The 19,480-nt window shown below is 39.4% G+C and overlaps 1 protein-coding gene across 1 annotated transcript in view; it reads right to left on the bottom strand.

Moving 5' to 3' along the window:
• LOC133569800 (partitioning defective 3 homolog) overlaps positions 1-19,480 on the bottom strand; it is a 529,671-nt gene that overhangs the window by 175,514 nt on the left and 334,677 nt on the right. Inside the window, exon 20 of the mRNA XM_061922423.1 lies at positions 8,625-8,936. Within this exon, the coding sequence (XP_061778407.1) occupies positions 8,625-8,936 (312 nt within the window). The remainder of the gene's footprint in view (positions 1-8,624; positions 8,937-19,480) is intronic.

Consider the following 19,480-nt stretch of genomic DNA (forward strand, 5'->3'; position numbering starts at 1 on the left):
CTATTTCCACAAATAACACGTTGGGATGAAAGGTCACATGAACCTACTAAAACAGGGGAGGGAAAGCAATACACGCTCGAGTTATTTGCTTTCGTAAAGCAATTACTCTGTAACGATGTATGTCATGGATTTGGATTTCAGTTCAGAAAACACTGGAAAAGGGAAAGAAAGAAAACCAGATGGCTGCGGGTATTCATGATAATAAATGTAACGTGAATACCACAAACACAATTAGACTTCTCTTATAGGGATTTCTTTTTTTTTTTGTGAAAGCCCCGCAGCTGATGTTGTCTTTGCTCGGGAAATAAAGACAGAAAATCAGACTTTAGAGCGCATCCCTGCAGCTTGTATTGATGTCGGACAGCACGGCGTCTGTCACTGTTTTCAAATCTTTAAGGTGAAGAAGACGACTGTCAAAATCTGCTTTGGGGGGGTGAACATTTTCCAATAGATAACTGGAAGATGTCTCGCAATAGATCGCAGATTCCTAGCTTCACCAGTTATCAGCCTGTCCAGATGACCGCGTGGTGTCTGGCGTGATTGTTTGGGGGGGGGTTAAGTAGTCCTAGGCTGATCCTGTAACAACACACACATTGTTTTGTCCCGGTGACACACACATGGAAACACACACACACACACACAGTAGATTCCTTATCTGCCTGAAACCAAGCAGCTGTCAATCACAGTGGGTAGCTTGACCCAAACAATGACAAATTTCAACAACGATGTCCGCCCATTTCATCGGAGCACAACTTTTTACTTGTTCAAAGATTAAACCTGCATCCTTGATGATGGTTAAATGGGTTGTACTTGTATAGCGCTTTTCTACCTTCAAGGTACTCAAAGCGCTTTGACACTACTTCCACATTTACCCATTCACACACACATTCACACACTGATGGAGGGAGCTGCCATGCAAGGCGCCAACCAGCACCCATCAGGAGCAAGGGTGAAGTGTCTTGCTCAGGACACAACGGACGTGACGAAGTTGGTACTAGGTGGGATTTGAACCAGGGACCCTCGGGTTGCGCAAAGCCACTCCCCCACTGCGCCACGCCGGGTTGCGGCGTTTCCACTTTTACGATTTTTCCTTCATAAAGGTGCTTAAAAGACATAATGTAGGAAAAAAGATCACACGAAAAAAAACCAAAAGTGACCGACCTAGTCATAGTAAACCTTCTCTCAGTGTAGCGACAAGTGTCTATGTGATTTACTAGCTACGTTATCTTTGCACGGAACTCGTTTTCTGTTTCCATTTGTACAATAGTAATCATTAAGCCAAAATCATAACATGTCAGGAAACGTTATAACAAACGTCAGGACAACAAATGTCGTAACAACAAAATTTGTGACATGAAACATCGTAACACGTAACATTGTAACAACAAATGTTGTAACAACATATCTAACACAACATTTCATAACAACAAATGTGATAACAAAAAATGTAACACAAAACTGTCCCAACTGTCCCAACAACAAATGTAACAACAAACTCCGTAACAACAAATGTAACACAAAACATCGTGACACCATAGATCGTAACAACAACAGTCCCAACAACTCTCCTAACAAATGTTGTAACAACAAATGTAACACGTAACATTGTAACAACAAATGTTGTAACAACATATCTAACACAACATTTCATAACAACAAATGTGATAACAAAAAATTTAACACGAAACGTCGTAACATGATAAATCATAACAACAACTGTCCCAACAACTGTCCTCACAACAAATGTAACAACAAATGTCGTAACGACAAATGTAACACAAAACATCGTAACACCATGGATCGTAACAACAACTGTCCCACCAACTCTCCTAACAAACGTCGTAACAACAAATGTAACACGAAACGTCGTAACACCGTAGACTGTAACAACTGTCCCAACAACTCTCCTAACAAATATTGTAACAACAAATGTCGTAACAACTGTCGTAACAACAAATGTCGTAACAACTGTCATAACACAAAACATTATCACAACAAATTTCGTAACACAAAATGTAACATGTAACACGAAACGTTGACGCACCACAATCATAAAGGTGCTTAAAAGACATAATGTAGGAAAAAAGATCACACAAAAAAATCCCAAAAGTTACCGACCTAATCATAGTAAACCTTCTCTCAGTGTTGCGACAAGTGTCTACGTGATTTACTAGCTACGTTATCTTTGCACGGAACTCGTTTTCTGTTTCCATTTGTACAGTAGTAAACATTTAGCCAAAATCACCACATGTCAGTAAGGAAATGTTGCAACACAAAACGTCTCAACAAATATCAGAACAAAAAATGCCGTAACAACAAAAGTCGTAACATGAAACGTCGTACCACGTAACATTGTAACAACACACGTTGTAACAACATATATGAAACATTTCATAACAACAAATGTGATAACAATAAATGTAACAAGAAACATCGTAACACGAAACGTCGTAACACGAAACGTCGTAACACGAAACGTCGTAACACGAAATGTCATAACACGAAACGTTGTAACATTATACGTCATAACAACAACTGTCCCAACAACTGTCCTAACAACAAATGTAACAAAAGTCGTAACAACAAATGTCGTCGCAACAAATGTACAGCAAAACGTTGTAACACCATAGATGGTAACACGAACTGTCCCAACTCTCCTAACAAATGTTGTAACAACAATTGTCGTAACAAGTGTCATAACACAAAAAAATTCTCACAACAAATGTCGTAACACAAAACGTAACACGTAACACGAAACGTTGACGCACCACAATCATAAAAGTGCTCAAAAGACATAATGTAGGAAAAAAGATCACACAAAAAAAAACAAAAGTGACCGACCTAGTCATAGTAAACCTTCTCTCGGTGTAGCGACAAGTGTCTACGTGATTTACTGCCTAAGTTATCTTTGCACGGAACTCGTTTTCTGTTTCCATTTGTACAATAGTAATCATTAAGCCAAAATCATAACATGTCAGGAAACGTTATAACAAACGTCAGGACAACAAATGTCGTAACAACAAAATTTGTGACATGAAACATCGCAACACGTAACATTGTAACAACAAATGTTGTAACAACATATCTAACACAACATTTCATAACAACAAATGTGATAACAAAAAATGTAACACGAAACGTCGTAACATGATACATCATAACAACTGTCCCAACTGTCCCAACAACAAATGTAACAACAAACTCCGTAACAACAAATGTAACACAAAACATCGTGACACCATAGATCGTAACAACAACAGTCCCAACAACTCTCCTAACAAATGTTGTAACAACAAATGTAACACGTAACATTGTAACAACAAATGTTGTAACAACATATCTAACACAACATTTCATAACAACAAATGTGATAACAAAAAATTTAACACGAAACGTCGTAACATGATAAATCATAACAACAACTGTCCCAACAACTGTCCTCACAACAAATGTAACAACAAATGTCGTAACGACAAATTTAACACAAAACATCGTAACACCATGGATCGTAACAACAACTGTCCCAACAACTCTCCTAACAAACGTCGTAACAACAAATGTAACACGAAACGTCGTAACACCGTAGACTGTAACCACTGTCCCAACAACTCTCCTAACAAATATTGTAACAACAAATGTCGTAACAACTGTCGTAACAACAAATGTCGTAACAACTGTCATAACACAAAACATTATCACAACAAATTTCGTAACACAAAATGTAACATGTAACACGAAACGTTGACGCACCACAATCATAAAGGTGCTTAAAAGACATAATGTAGGAAAAAAGATCACACAAAAAAAATCCCAAAAGTTACCGACCTAATCATAGTAAACCTTCTCTCAGTGTTGCGACAAGTGTCTACGTGATTTACTAGCTACGTTATCTTTGCACGGAACTCATTTTCTGTTTCCATTTGTACAGTAGTAAACATTTAGCCAAAATCACCACATGTCAGTAAGGATATGTTGCAACACAAAACGTCTCAACAAATATCAGAACAAAAAATGCCGTAACAACAAAAGTCGTAACATGAAACGTCGTACCACGTAACATTGTAACAACACGCGTTGTAACAACATATATGAAACATTTCATAACAACAAATGTGATAACAATAAATGTAACAAGAAACATCGTAACACGAAACATTGTAACAGGAAACGTCGTAACACGAAATGGCATAACACGAAACGTTGTAACATTATACGTCATAACAACAACTGTCCCAACAACTGTCCTAACAACAAATGTAACAAAAGTCGTAACAACAAATGTCGTCGCAACAAATGTACAGCAAAACGTTGTAACACCATAGATGGTAACAAGAACTGTCCCAACTCTCCTAACAAATGTTGTAACAACAATTGTCGTAACAAGTGTCATAACACAAAAAAATTATCATAACAAATGTCGTAACACAAAACGTAACACGTAACACGAAACGTTGACACACCACAATCATAAAAGTGCTCAAAAGACATAATGTAGGAAAAAAGATCACACAAAAAAAACAAAAGTGACCGACCTAGTCATAGTAAACCTTCTCTCAGTGTAGCGACAAGTGTCTACGTGATTTACTGCCTACGTTATCTTTGCACGGAACTCGTTTTCTGTTTCCATTTGTACAGTAGTAAACATTTAGCCAAAATCACAACATGTCAGGAAACGTTGGAACACAAAACGTCATAACAAACATCAGAACAACAAATGTCGTAACAACAAAAGTCGTAACATGAAAGGTCGTACCACGTAACATTGTAACAACAAAGGTTGTAACAACATATATAAAACATTTCATAACAACAAATGTGATGACAATAAATGTAACAAGAAACATCGTAACACAAAACGTAACACGAAACGTCGTAACACGAAACGTCGTAACACGAAACGTCGTAACACAAAACATCGTAACATTATACGTCATAACAACAACTGTCCCAACAACTGTCCTAACAACAAATGTAACAAAAGTCGTAACAACAAATGTTGTCGCAACAAATGTACAACAAAACGTTGTAACACCATAGATGGTAACAAGAATTGTCCCAACTCTCCTAACAAATGTTGTAACAACAATTGTTGTAACAAATGTTGTAACAACAATTGTCGTAACAAGTGTCATAACACAAAAAAATTCTCACAACAAATGTCGTAACACAAAACGTAACACGTAACACGAAACGTTGACGCACCACAATCATAAAAGTGCTCAAAATACATAATGTAGGAAAAAAGATCACACAAAAAAAAACAAAAGTGACCGACTTGGTCATAGTAAACCTTCTCTCAGTGTAGCGACAAGTGTCTACGTGATTTACTAGCTACGTTATCTTTGCACGGAACTCGTTTTCTGTTTCCATTTGTACAGTAGTAATCATTAAGCCAAAATCACAACATGTCAGGAAACGTTGGAACACAAAACGTCATAACAAACATCAGAACAACAAATGTCGTAACAACAAAAGTCGTAACATGAAAGGTCGTACCACGTAACATTGTAACAACAAAGGTTGTAACAACAAATATAAAACATTTCATAACAACAAATGTGATGACAATAAATGTAACAAGAAACATCGTAACACAAAACGTTGTAACACGAAACGTCGTAACACGAAACGTTGTAACACGAAACGTCGTAACACGAAACGTCGTAACATTATACGTCATAACAACAACTGTCCCAACAACTGTCCTAACAACAAATGTAACAAAAGTCGTAACAACAAATGTCGTCGCAACAAATGTACAACAAAACGTTGTAACACCATAGATGGTAACAAGAACTGTCCCAACTCTCCTAACAAATGTTGTAACAACAATTGTCGTAACAAGTGTCATAACAACAAATGTCGTAACAACTGTCATAACACAAAAAAATTATCACAACAAATGTCGTAACACAAAACGTAACACGTAACACGAAACGTTGACGCACCACAATCATTAAGGTGCTCAAAAAACATAATGTAGGAAAAAAGATCACACAAAAAAAAACAAAAGTGACCGACCTAGTCATAGTAAACCTTCTCTCAGTATAGCGACAAGTGTCTACGTGATTTACTAGTTACTTTATCTTTGCACGGAACTCGTTTTCTGTTTCCATTTGTACAATAGTAATCATTAAGCCAAAATCACAACATGTCAGGAAACGTTGGAACACAAAACGTCATAACAAACATCAGAACAGCAAATGTCGTAACAACAAAAGTCGTAACATGGAACGTCGTACCACGTAACATTGTAACAACACGTGTTGTAACAGCATATAGAAAAGCTTTCATAACAACAAATGTGATAACAATAAATGTAACAAGAAACATCGTAACACAAAACGTCATAACACAAAACGTCGTATCAAGAAACGTCATAACACGAAACGTCATAACATGATACCTCATAACAACAACTGTCCCAACAACTGTCCTAACAACAAATGTCGTAAGAACAAATGTCGTCCTAACAAATGTAACACAAACCGTTGTAACACCGTGGATCGTAACAAGAACTGTCCCAACAACTCTCCTAACAAATGTTGTAACAACAAGTGTCATAACAACAAATGTCGTAACAACTGTCATAACACAAAAAAAATATCACAACAAATGTCGTAACACAAAATGTAACACGAAACGTTCTAAAACGAAACGTAACACAAAACGTAATGTCGTAAAAACATGTAACACCAACTGTCATGACAACAAATGTCAAAACAACAAATTTCTCAACAAATGTAACGACAAATGTCGTAACACGAAACAGTTAAACAACAAAACATTAACACAAAACATGATATGAAAATGTATCAAGAAAAGTCGTAACGCAAATAAACTGACACAAAAATTCTTTACTAGGATCACAACATGAAGACATACAAAAAGCTGTGTCACAAAAAATCCCGAACACAAACGTCGCACGGATGGTTGTATCATTAAATGTATTTTACCGCCTACGTTATATTTGCACAGAACTAGTTTTATAGTTTCTATTCGTACAATAGCAAACTTTTAGCTAAAACTACAGCATGTCAGGAAACATTGCAACACAAAACATCATTACAAACGTTATAACAACAAACGTCGCAACAACAAATGTAACACAAAATGCCGTAACTACAAAAGTCGTAACATAAAATGTTGCACCATGAAACATTGTAACACAAAACGTTCTAACAACAAATTACACAAAACTTCGTAACAACTACTTTCAAAACAACAACTGCTGTAACACGAAATGTCATAAACATGTGACGACATAAGATGAAATGTCGTTACAACAAAGGTCGTACCATCAAACGTCGCAACACAAAACGCTATAACACAAACGCTGTAAGACAAAATGTCGTAACAACAAATGTAACACAAAACATTTACCATGAATTGATTAACATGGACTTAAACAAGTTGAAAAACTTATTGGGGTGTTACCATTTAGTGGTCAATTGTACGGAATATGTACTGTACTGTGCAATCTACTAATAAAAGTTTCAATCAATCAATCAATCAATCAATCAATCAATCAATCAATCAATCAATCGAACAACAAATATAACACAAAACTACTTTCGTAACAACTGTCGTAACACAAAATGTCATAATACGAAATGTCGTAACAAAAACTGTCTTAATAATAAATGTCAGAACAACAAATATTGTAACAACAAAAGTCGTAACACGAAATGTCGTACCATCAAACGGCGCAACACAAAACGCTGCGCTGTAACACAAAATGTTGTAACAACAAATGTAACACAAAACATTTACCATGAATTGATTAACGTAGACCCCGACTTAAAAAAGTTGAAAAACTTATTTGGGTGTTACCATTTAGTGGTCAATTGTACGGAATATGTACTGTACTGTGCAATCTACTAATAAAAGTTTCAATCAATCAATCAATCAATCAATCAATCAATCAATCAATCAATCAATCGAACAACAAATATAACACAAAACTACTTTCGTAACAACTGTTGTAACACAAAATGTCATAATACGAAATGTCGTAACAAAAACTGTCTTAATAATAAATGTCAGAACAACAAATATTGTAACAACAAAAGTCGTAACACGAAATGTCGTACCATCAAACGGCGCAACACAAAACGCTGCGCTGTAACACAAAATGTTGTAACAACAAATGTAACACAAAACATTTACCATGAATTGATTAACGTAGACCCCGACTTAAAAAAGTTGAAAAACTTATTTGGGTGTTACCATTTAGTGGTCAATTGTACGGAATATGTACTGTACTGTGCAATCTACTAATACAAGTTTCAATCGATCAATCAATCAATCGAACAACAAATACAACACAAAACTACTTTCGTAACAACTGTCGTAACACAAAATGTCATAACACGAAATGTCGTAACAAAAACTGTCTTAATAATAAATGTCAGAACAACAAATATTGTAACAACAAAAGCCGTCACACGAAATGTCGTAACACCAAATGTTGTAACATGAAATGGTGCAGTTGTGCTGTCAAGTGTGTTCTCAGTGGCCAGCACAGATAAATACACACAACAAAGGTAAGCCATGTAAACTCCTGTCGGTTGCACAATGGTCGCCAGTTTCACGATGCGGACTCAGAGAACTTCTCTGCTTACCTTTCAGTCGACACGGGGCGTCCATTGCGAGGCTTGTTGACCTGAGCGTAGATGGCCTCTGGAGGCGGCTTGTTGCTGTGAGGACTGGAGGAATGCAGAGGGCCCTCAGGAGTCTGAGGCAGATGGTAGTGATGGTGAGCGCCGTAAGGCTCCAGGCTGCTGCCGTCCACCGAGGAGTCCAGCGAGCCGATGCCGGCGTAGGTGTGCTCTTCCTCCGAGCTCAAGGTGGTGTGGCTGATGATGTCCTGGATCTCTGCATATTCTCGCTCCTTGGCCTGCTTCTCCCGCAACTCCCGCATCTTGGCCTGGATTCTAGAAAAGTAATGACAACACACCAATCAGTGGCATTCCCTTTGAACATAAAGTTGAGCACGTTGTTGCATGTATCGATTTCCTCAAATAGACACCGTTTGGGAATCAGCACCTCCAAGTCCGAGTCCATGGTTCTCGCCCGGAAAAGGGCGGAGTGCCATCACCGGGTTGGGGAGGAGATCTTTCCCCAAGTGGAGGAGTTCAAGTACCTCGGCAGTTCGCCCCCTGGACTGTCAGTGTCAGAGCTTGGTCCACATTGCCAGCAGTAAGTCAAACCCATTTCCAGTGAGGGTTGGACTCCGCCAAGGCGGTCCTTTGTCACCCATTCTGTTCATAACTTTGATGGACAGAATTTCTAGGTGCAGTCAAGGCGTTGAGGGGTTCCGGATTGGTGACCGCGGGATTAGGTCTCTGCTTTTTGCAGATGATGTGGACCTGATGGCTTCATCTGGCCAGGATCTTCAGCTCTCACTGGATCGGTTCGCAGCCAAGTGTGAAGCGACTGGGATGAGAATCAGCACTCCCACGTCCGAGTCCATGGTTCTCACCCGGAAAAGGTTGGAGTGCCATCTTTGGGTCTGGGAGGAGTTCAAATACCTCGGAGTCTTGTTCAGGAGTGAGGGAAGAGTGGATCGTGAGGTCGACAAGCAGATCGGTGCGGCGTCTTCAGTAATGCGGACGCTGTATCGATCCGTTGTGGTGAAGAAGGAGCTGAGCCGGAAGGCAAAGCTCTCAATTTGCCGGTCGATCTACGTTCTCATCCTCACCTATGGTCATGAGCTTTGGGTCATATAAGGACAAGATCACGGGTACAAGCGACCGAAATGAGTTTCCTACACCGGGTGGCGGGTTTCTCCCTTAGAGATAGGGTGAGAAGCTCTGCCATCCGGGAGGAACTCAAAGTAAAGCCGCTGCTCCTTCACATGGAGAGGAGCCAGATGAGGTGGTTCGGGCATCTGGTCAGGATGCCACCCGAACGCCTCCCTATGGAGGTGTTTCGGGCACGGGGAAGACCCAGGACACGTTTGGAAGACTATGTCTCCCGTCTGGCCTGGGAACACCTCGGGATCCCCCGGGAGGAGAAGGACGAAGTGGCTGGGGAGAGGGAAGTCTGGGCTTCTCTGCTTAAACTTCTGCCCCAGCGACCCGACCTCGGATAAGCGGAAGAAGATGGATGGATGGATGGAGACACCGTTTGTAAATAATTCTATGGATCTTGTGCATTCTAATATTGGCAAAATTGTTCACAAATATCTGAAATTCTTACAATCACTCGTCACTTGACCCAAACCACACTTTGTGAGTCTTTTTGGATTAAAACTAAACAAGGACTGACCGCAAATTCTGGACTATAAGCCGGTACGTTTCCCCCCTTACACTTTGAACCCCGCAGTTTATAAAACGGTTCGGCTAATGTATGGATTTTTCTTCGCTGACGTCACATGGACAAAGATAAGACCTTCTGGAGGAAAGTTCTGTGGTCAGAAGAAACAAAAATGGAGCTGTTTGGCCACAATACCCAGCAATATGTTTGGAGGAGAAAAGGTCCTTTAATCCCAGGAACACCACGCCTACCGTCAAGCATGGTGGTGGTAGTATTATGCTCTGGGCCTGTTTTGCTGCCAATGGAACTGCTGCTTTACAGAGAGTAAATGGGACAATGACAAAGGAGGATTAACTCCAAATTCTTCAGGACAATCAAAAATCATCAGCCCGGAAGAACTTCCATCCCCTCAAATGTACTTAAGTCTTTAGGAGAGGCCCCGCAGGATTATTTCAACAGGAAGCTTCACTACCGTACAGGCGACTGCCCTGGTCTTGTTTAATAAGAGGTAGACTGACAAGCTCCCCTCCCCCACGCAAAACACACCAGGTCCCTGTCCCCAGGACAACGGATCCTTTCACAGGCTCCTTCCAATCTCAGAGAACGGTTCCATGTGGATGCTCGTGTGTCTGCAGCTAACAAGGCGAAGCCACCACGCTACAATGGAGTCAGAGGGCTTTGGATGAAGAGGGGGGGTGTCGACCTCCCTTTTGCGCTGACCTTAACAGGAACCAGGTACCAGATGTGTCACTTAGGTGCAACACATCCCTGTCACCTTAGGTCATAACTGACCTCTGACTCCACCTTCCCCCCAGCTCACAATTGATTGACAGGTTTGGAACAGGTCTTGAAGGCCCTCCGGCCCTCCTCCCTCCTACCTCGTCTGTGTATTTTAATAACCGTAATCACATTTCAAACAATCACCATTTTTCAGTGACGGATTAACCCAATTCCCTCATCCTACCCGCGGACCGCCTTATTTATTTCGAGCCGTCCCAAATCCCATTTTCTCAGCATTATCCACGGAATGAGGTTTTGACGGAGGCCTGATGTGATGTCGCGTGATATGCCGCCGTCTGCAGGAGATCCAAACGGGTCCGCTGGTGTGTTTTTACATTACCACGGAGCGGGTACACTATGGAAATTATTCATACGCAGTCACACACACACACACACACACATTCTTGTAGTTCCGACCTTCTTGAGACCTGAGAAAAATGCCTACCTCTTTAGGACCACCCTTTCTAAATATATAAAGATCTTGTCTTTACAACTTCATTTAATATATACATACCATGCAAACTACATACTACGCCGGATAGTCCAACCTCGGATTCAGGAGGAACAGTGTGGTTTTCGTCCTGGTCGTGGAACTGTGGACCAGCTCTATACTCTCGGCAGGGTTCTTGAGGGTGCATGGGAGTTTGCCCAAGCAGATTTGGAGAAGGCATTTGACCGTGTCCCTCGGGAAGTCCTGTGGGGAGTGCTCAGAGAGTATGGGGTATCGGACTGTCTTATTGTGGCGGTCCGCTCCCACAGCTTGGTCCGCATTGCCGGCAGTAAGTCAGACCCGTTTCCAGTCAGGGTTGGACTGCCATTTGTCACCCATTCTGTTCCTAACTTTTCTGGACAGAATTTCTAGGCGCAGTCAAGGCGTTGAGGGGTTCCGGTTTGGTGACCGCAGGATTAGGTCTCTGCTTTTTGCAGATGATGTGGTCCTGATGGCTTCATCTGGCCGGGATCTTCAGCTCTCACTGGATCGGTTCGCAGCCGAGTGTGAAGCGACCGGAATGAGAATCAGCACCTCCACGTCCGAGTCCTTGGTTCTCGCCCGGAAAAGGGTGGAGTGCCATCTCCGGGTTGGGGAGGAGACCCTGCCCCAAGTGGAGGAGTTCAAGTACCTAGGAGTCTTGTTCACGAGTGAGGGGAGAGTGGATGGTGAGATCGACAGGCGGATCGGTGCGGCGTCTTCAGTAATGCGGACGTTGTACCGATCCGTTGTGGTGAAGAAGGAGCTGAGCCGGAAGGCAAAGCTCTCAATTTACCGGTCGATCTACGTTACCTATGGTCATGAGCTTTGGGTCATGACCGAAAGGATAAGATCACGGGTACAAGCGGCCCAAATGAGTTTGGGTCTCTCCCTTAGAGATAGGGTGAGAAGCTCTGCCATCCGGGAGGAACTCAAAGTAAAGCCGCTGCTCCTCCACATGGAGAGGAGCCAGATGAGGTGGTTCGGGCATCTGGTCAGGATGCCACCCGAACGCCTCCCTAGGGAGGTGTTTAGGGCACGTCCAACCGGTAGGAGGCCACGGGGAAGACCCAGGACACGTTGGGAAGACTATGTCTCCCGGCTGGCCTGGGAACGCCTCGGGATCCCCCGGGAAGAGCTAGACGAAGTGGCTGGGGAGAGGGAAGTCTGGGTTTCCCTGCTTAGGCTGTTGCCCCCGCGACCCGACCTCGGATAAGCGGAAGAAGATGGATGGATACCATGCAAATATATAAAAAAGCTTGTTGTGAAAAATGAGTTGGAATTTCACAAGAAAAAGGTCACAATTTCACAAGAAAAATGTAGAATTTTGGCGGTATTATAATAAAGGTCGTCATTTTAACCTGACGCAAGTCAAAATTTTACAAGAAAACTGAACATTTGTGCAATGTTATGATAAAAGTTGAAATTTTACTCAATAACAGTCGCAATTTTACAAGAAAAGCTTAAAATGTTGGCAATTTTATGAAATCGGGGTCGGTATAGCTCGGTTGGGAGAGTGGCCGTGCCAGCAACTTGAGGGTTGCAGGTTCGATTCCCGCTTCGCCCATCCTAGTCACTGCCGTTGTGTCTTTGGGCAAGACACTTTACCCACCTGCTCCCAGTGCCACCCACACTGCTTTAAATGTAACTTAGATATTGGGTTTCACTATGTAAAGCGCTTTGAGTCACTAGAGAAAAGCGCTATATAAATATAATTCACTTCCCTTCCCAAATGTCGTAGTTTTGCTCGACAAAAGTCCCAATTTCGTAAGAAAACTTTATAATGTTTTGCACTATTTTGATGATAATTGGAATTTTCCTTGGCAAAATTATGACAAAAGTCATCATTTTACTCATAAAATGTCACAATTTTACAAGAAAAACTGAACGTTTGTGCAATGTTATGATAAAAGTTGGAATTTTACTCAATAACAGTCGCAATTTTACAAGAAAAGCTTAAAATGTTGGCAGTTTTGTGAAATGTCGTAGTTTTGCTCGACAAAAGTCCCAATTTCGTAAGAAAACTTTATAATTTTTTGCCCTGTTTTGATGATAATTGGAATTTTCCTTGGCAAAATTATGACAAAAGTCATCATTTTACTCATAAAATGTCACAATTTTACAAGAAAAACTGAACGTTTGTGCAATGTTATGATAAAAGTTGGAATTTTACTCAATAACAGTCGCAATATTACAAGAAAAGCTTAAAATGTTGGGAATTTTATGAAGTGTCGTAGTTTTGCTCGACAAAAAGGCCCAATTTCATAAGAAAACTTTATAATTTTTTGCACTGTTTTGATAATAATCGGAATTATCCTTGGCAAAATTATGACAAAAGTCTTCATTTTACTCATAAAATTTCACAATTTTACAAGAAAAACTAAAACCTTTGGCAATATTGTGATACAAGTCAGAATTTTATATGACAAATGTCGCCATTTTGCATTAAAAAGTAATAATTTTACATAAAAGAGTAATAATTTTATGAGAAAACATTTCAATATTAAAGAAATGTGAGGAATAGTTCCCAATTTTATAGAAAAAAAGTCCACACATTGTGAGAAAAATACTGCTTTTAGTTATTATTTTTTTACGTTATGTTTATATATATTTTTTAATCTTCATTACTTACTTCAAGTTGTTACACAGTATGTCTCGATATACATTTGTTTTATTTTTTATATTAATTTTGGCCAGAAGGAGGTGCATTCCAATTTCTGACACACACTTGTTATTTCATATGGTGACCAGAGGGGGAGCACTTTAAATTTTCCTTGGCAAAATTATGACAAAAATTAATAATTTTACGAAAAAAATTTCAATATTTTACAAGATCAACAAAAATGGGTAAGAATATGAGAAATAGTTCCCAATTTATAGGAAAAAAGTCGACACAATGTGAGAAAAAGACTGCTTTTAATTAAAAAAAAAAAATGTTTTGTTTGTGATCGGTTTTTAATCATCATTGTTTACTTCAAGTTATTACAGTATGTCTCTATATACATATTTATTTTATGTTTTTTATTACATTTGGCCAAAGGGGGCGCATTTCAATTTCTTACACACACTTGTTATTTCATATGTTGATCATAGGGGGAGCACTTTAAATTTTCCTTGGCAAAATTATGACAAAAATTAATCATTTTACGAAAAAAATTTCAAGATTTTACAAGATCAACAAAAAATGGGTAATATTGCACTATTACAGAAACAGAAAGAATATGAGAAATAGTTCCCAATTTATAGGAAAAAAGTCAAAACAATGTGAGAAAAAGACTGCTTTTAATTCAAAAAAATTTTTTTTGTTTGTGATCGGTTTTTAATCATCATTGTTTACTTCAAGTTATTACAGTATGTCTCTATATACATATTTATTTTATGTTTTTTATTACATTTGGCCAAAGGGGGCACATTTCAATTTCTTACACACACTTGTTATTTCATATGTTGACCAGAGGGGGAGCACTTTAAATTTTCCTTGGCAAAATTATGACAAAAATTAATCATTTTACGAAAAAAATGTCAATATTTTACAAGATCAACAAAAAATGGGTAATATTGAATACAAGTCAGAATTGTATATGACAAATGTCACCATTTTGCAATAAAAAGTAATAATTTTACATCGGAAAGAATATGAGAAATAGTTCCCAATTTTTAAGAAAAAAGTTGACACAATGTGAGAAAAAGACTGCTTTTAATTAAAAAGAAATATTTTTTGTTTGTAATCGGTTTTTAATCATCATTGTTTACTTCAAGTTATTACAGTATTGCTGCCTTTGAACCTCAATGTTTACTTTTCTAAGCACATTAAATCTACCAAAAATCCTAACTTTGGAGCAATGTTCACGGACTCTAGTATTTGGCTCTCTGGTAGATGCAATGGTTTTCTGTATTGGGACCATAATTACGGTCCGCCCTGCCCATGGCAAAGGACTCCACAGGAGTTCTTTGCCATGGGCCAAGGACCCTATTGAAACTGGTGCGTTTTATTATTATTCTTTATTCTTTGTTATTATTCCGCTCCTTCGCACCCTAATTCAAGCCCCTTAACATGCTTCAAAACCCACCAAATTTGACACACACGTCGGTCTGGCAAACCTTCCCAACTTGTTAAGCAACCGAACCCCAAAAATCAAAATTGCACGCTAGCGTCCCCTAGGAAGAAACAAAAAACGGACTGCTTGTAACTTCCGTTAGGAATGCCGTAGAGACATGAAACAAAAACCTCTATGTAGGACTGACTTAGACCTAGGTTCCCCATTAGAAAACTTCCAACCCTAAAATCAACAGGAAGTTGGCAAAAACCCCTTCAAAGCAAAATTTTCGCAAAAAATGCCATTTTTGTCTCTTTGAGCTATAATTTGACCCCCTTAAAATGCTTCAAAACTCACCAAACTTGGCACACACACCAGGACTGGCAAAATTTACGCTCTCATGAAAAAAAAAAAAAAAAAAAAAAAAATGCGCTCTAGCGCAATTTTTGAATAAAACACAGAAAAAACTGCTCCTAAGAAGAAAACTAAGACAAAACTGCTTCTAACTTTCCGTAGGAATGTCGGAAAGACATGAAACACAAACTTCTATGTAGGACTCACTTAGACCTATATTTTAATAATTGACATCCTTCAGCAAAAATCAACAGGAAGTAAAAAATTACCCCTTCAAAATAAAAGTTTTGTAAACACCCGTCACCTTTTTTCAAACGTTATTTACTCTGAGCCCGTTTGTCGTTTCGGCTTCAAACTCGCACAGGAGAGACTTTGAACCCTTCTGATTAAAAGTTATTGAAAGAGTTTTGATAAGTTCTCTGGTTTGGATTTTACGCGCCTTCAAAAAAAAACCTGCGCAAATTTTCCTGAAAAATGCCATTTTTGCCTCTTTGAGCTCTAATTTGACCCCCTTAAAATGCTTCAAAGTGCAAGTTAAAGCTCTACTATGCCAAGCGAAAGCCATTTATCAACAAAATCCAGAAACGCCAATCTGTAATTTGACCCTCTTAACATGCTTAAAAACTCACCAAATTTTACACACACACCAAACCCCAAAAATCAAAATTGCGCTTAGCGCCCCCTAGGAAAAAAAAAAGGACAAAACTGCATGTAACTTCTGTTAGAAATGTCGTAGAGACATGAAATAAAAACCTCTATGTTGGTCTGACTTAGACCAAGGCTTGAGTAGCGGCGGCAGCAGCCAAAGGCGGACCCGACCAACGCTGCTTGCAGCTTTAATTTCGGTTCTAACTTGTTCACCAGTCCTCATATGGACAGAACTTCCCCTTGTTGATGTCTCGAGAAGGGTGGAAACACAAGAACACACACACACACACACACACACACACACACACACACACACACACACACACACACACACACACACACACACACACACACACACACACACAGGTAGACAACCAGTCTCAAAAAAGCAAAAACACTAATTCCAAAAAGCCTTTTCACCTGCTATCTGTCTGAGGCAACGTCAGATCTCTGCCAGGAAGGAATGGGAAATGATGTTAGCGGAGGTTCAAGGAAGTACGCTGGGAATCCCAGCCACCGACCCTCTGGCGCTTTATGAACTAATCGGATTCATAAAAATGACAATATTGACATTTGGAATGAGATAATGGCCTTGCCTGGACTGGTGACACAGAGCTCAGGGAAGGCAATGCCGCTAGAGAACTTTCAAAACAAACAATAGTCTGCCATTTTCCTCGTTATCCTCCTGACAACCGGCGTCCTCTGTAGTGGACATTTCTTTTTGGTCTACTTCTTATGTCCGGTTTAGAAAATAGCCTCGTCATGCAAAACAGCACTGCAGAGGAGGCTGGTTCTCAGCAGGACATACAGAGGCATCGCAACTTAACAGTGTTTAAAGATAAGAGGTATTTCAAATGCTTTAAGTTAAGATACCTCAGTAGAAGCATTTAAGTCCCATCTTAAAACAAATGTATACACCCGAGCTTTTAAATACACTCATTTTTTTAAACCAGTTGATCTGCCCTTTCTCTTTTTTGCACAGCGGATCAGTTTCCACAGAGGAGGGGCCAACCGTTCCAAGTCTGGACCCCGGGTGGACCACTCTGAGGGGTCCACAGAATAAACATTAATCCAGGAAGTACAAATTTGGACTTATTCGTGCATCGCTAAGTAACAAATTTGACTGCTGTGATTGTGAGGCTAATGAGAAAAATGATACGTTTGCAGTTGATTTCCTGCTACGAATATTAGTCACATCTACGATTAGTCACATCTACTCGTTTTTATGCTTTAAGTTGATATTTTGTCCCATCATTCAGCCGTAGATGTCCCTGTTGTTCAGCAATGTTTGCTAGCGATGTCAAGATTCTAATTTATTCATCGACTTTATTAATACTATTAGGTGTATGTTCTTGATGCTAACAAATATCAGCAAATACACTATAATGTGGTCTTTGGAATACAGCACTTAGCTTTCCTGCACAACAACAACTTAGGTTTTAGTTTGTTATGAAAATGGACAATGAAAATACGGTGGATTGGACCAACAATCACAATATTTATTACTCAGACTTAAGGTGAAGTTAGTTTAGTTATATTCAGGCAAAGGAACCACAAAAGAACACAAAAAAACGAAATGTCGTAACAACAAAAGTCGTAACACGAAATGTAATACCATGAAACTTCGTGAAAACAAAACGTCGTCACAAAGAATGTAACATGAAACATAACAAAGAATGCGACACGAAACGTCGTAACAATTACTTTTGTAACAACAAACGTCGTAACGCGAAACGTCATAGCATAAAATGATGTAAAAAAACTGTCTTAACAACAAAAGTTGTAACACGAAATGTCGTACCATGAAACATAACACAAAACGTCTTAACAAATTTAACACGAAACATGAAAAAAATGCAACACGAAAGGACGTAACAACTACTTTCGTAACAACTGTCGTTACACAAAACGTCATAACACGAAATGTCGTAACAAAAACTGTCTTAACAACAAATGTCATAACAACAAAAGTCGTAACACGAAATTTTCTACCAAGAAACTTCGTAAAAACAAAACATCGTCACAAAGAATGTAACATGAAACATAACAAATGCGACACGAAACGTCGTAACAATTACTTTTGTAACAACTGTCGGAACACGAAACGTCATAACACAAATCCTGTAAAAAAAACTGTCTTAACAACAAAAGTTGTAACACGAAATGTCGTACCATGAAACATAACACAAAACGTCTTAACAAATTTAACACGAAACATGAAATAATGCAACACGAAAGGACGTAACAACTACTTTTGTAACAACTGTCGTTACACAAAACGTCATAACATGAAATGTCGTAACAAAAACTGTCTTAACAACAAAAGTCGTTACACGAAATTTCGTACAATGAACCGTAGCACAAAACATCGTAACAACAAATTAGTGCCTTGGGCACTAATACACCCCCATACCATCACAGATGCTGGTTTTTGAACTTTGCGCCTATAACAATCCGGATGCTTCTTTTCCTCTTTGTTCCGGAGGACACCACGTCCACAGTTTCCAAATATAATTTGAAATGTGGACTCGTCAGACCACAGAACACTTTTCCACTTTGCATCAGTCCATCTTAGATGAGCTTGCGGCGTTCCTGGGTGTTGTTGATAAATGGCTTCCGCTTTGCATAGTAGAGTTTTAACTTGCACACACAGATGTAGCGACCAATAGTAGTTACTGACAGTGGTTTTATGAAGTGTTCCTGAGCCCGTGTGGTGATATCCTTTACACACTGATGTCGGTTTTTGGTGCAGTACCCCCTGAGGCATCAAAGGTCTGTAATATCATTGCTTACTTGCAGTGATTTCTCCAGATTCTCTGAACGTTTTAATGATTTTACGGACCGTAGATGGTAAAATCCCTAAATTCCTTGCAATAACTCGTTGAGAAATGTTGTTTTAAAACTGTTCGACGATTTGCTTACAAAGTGGCGA

The sequence above is a fragment of the Nerophis ophidion genome, linkage group LG15, assembly GCF_033978795.1.
Source record: "Nerophis ophidion isolate RoL-2023_Sa linkage group LG15, RoL_Noph_v1.0, whole genome shotgun sequence".
NCBI classification, from domain to species: Eukaryota; Metazoa; Chordata; class Actinopteri; order Syngnathiformes; family Syngnathidae; genus Nerophis; species Nerophis ophidion.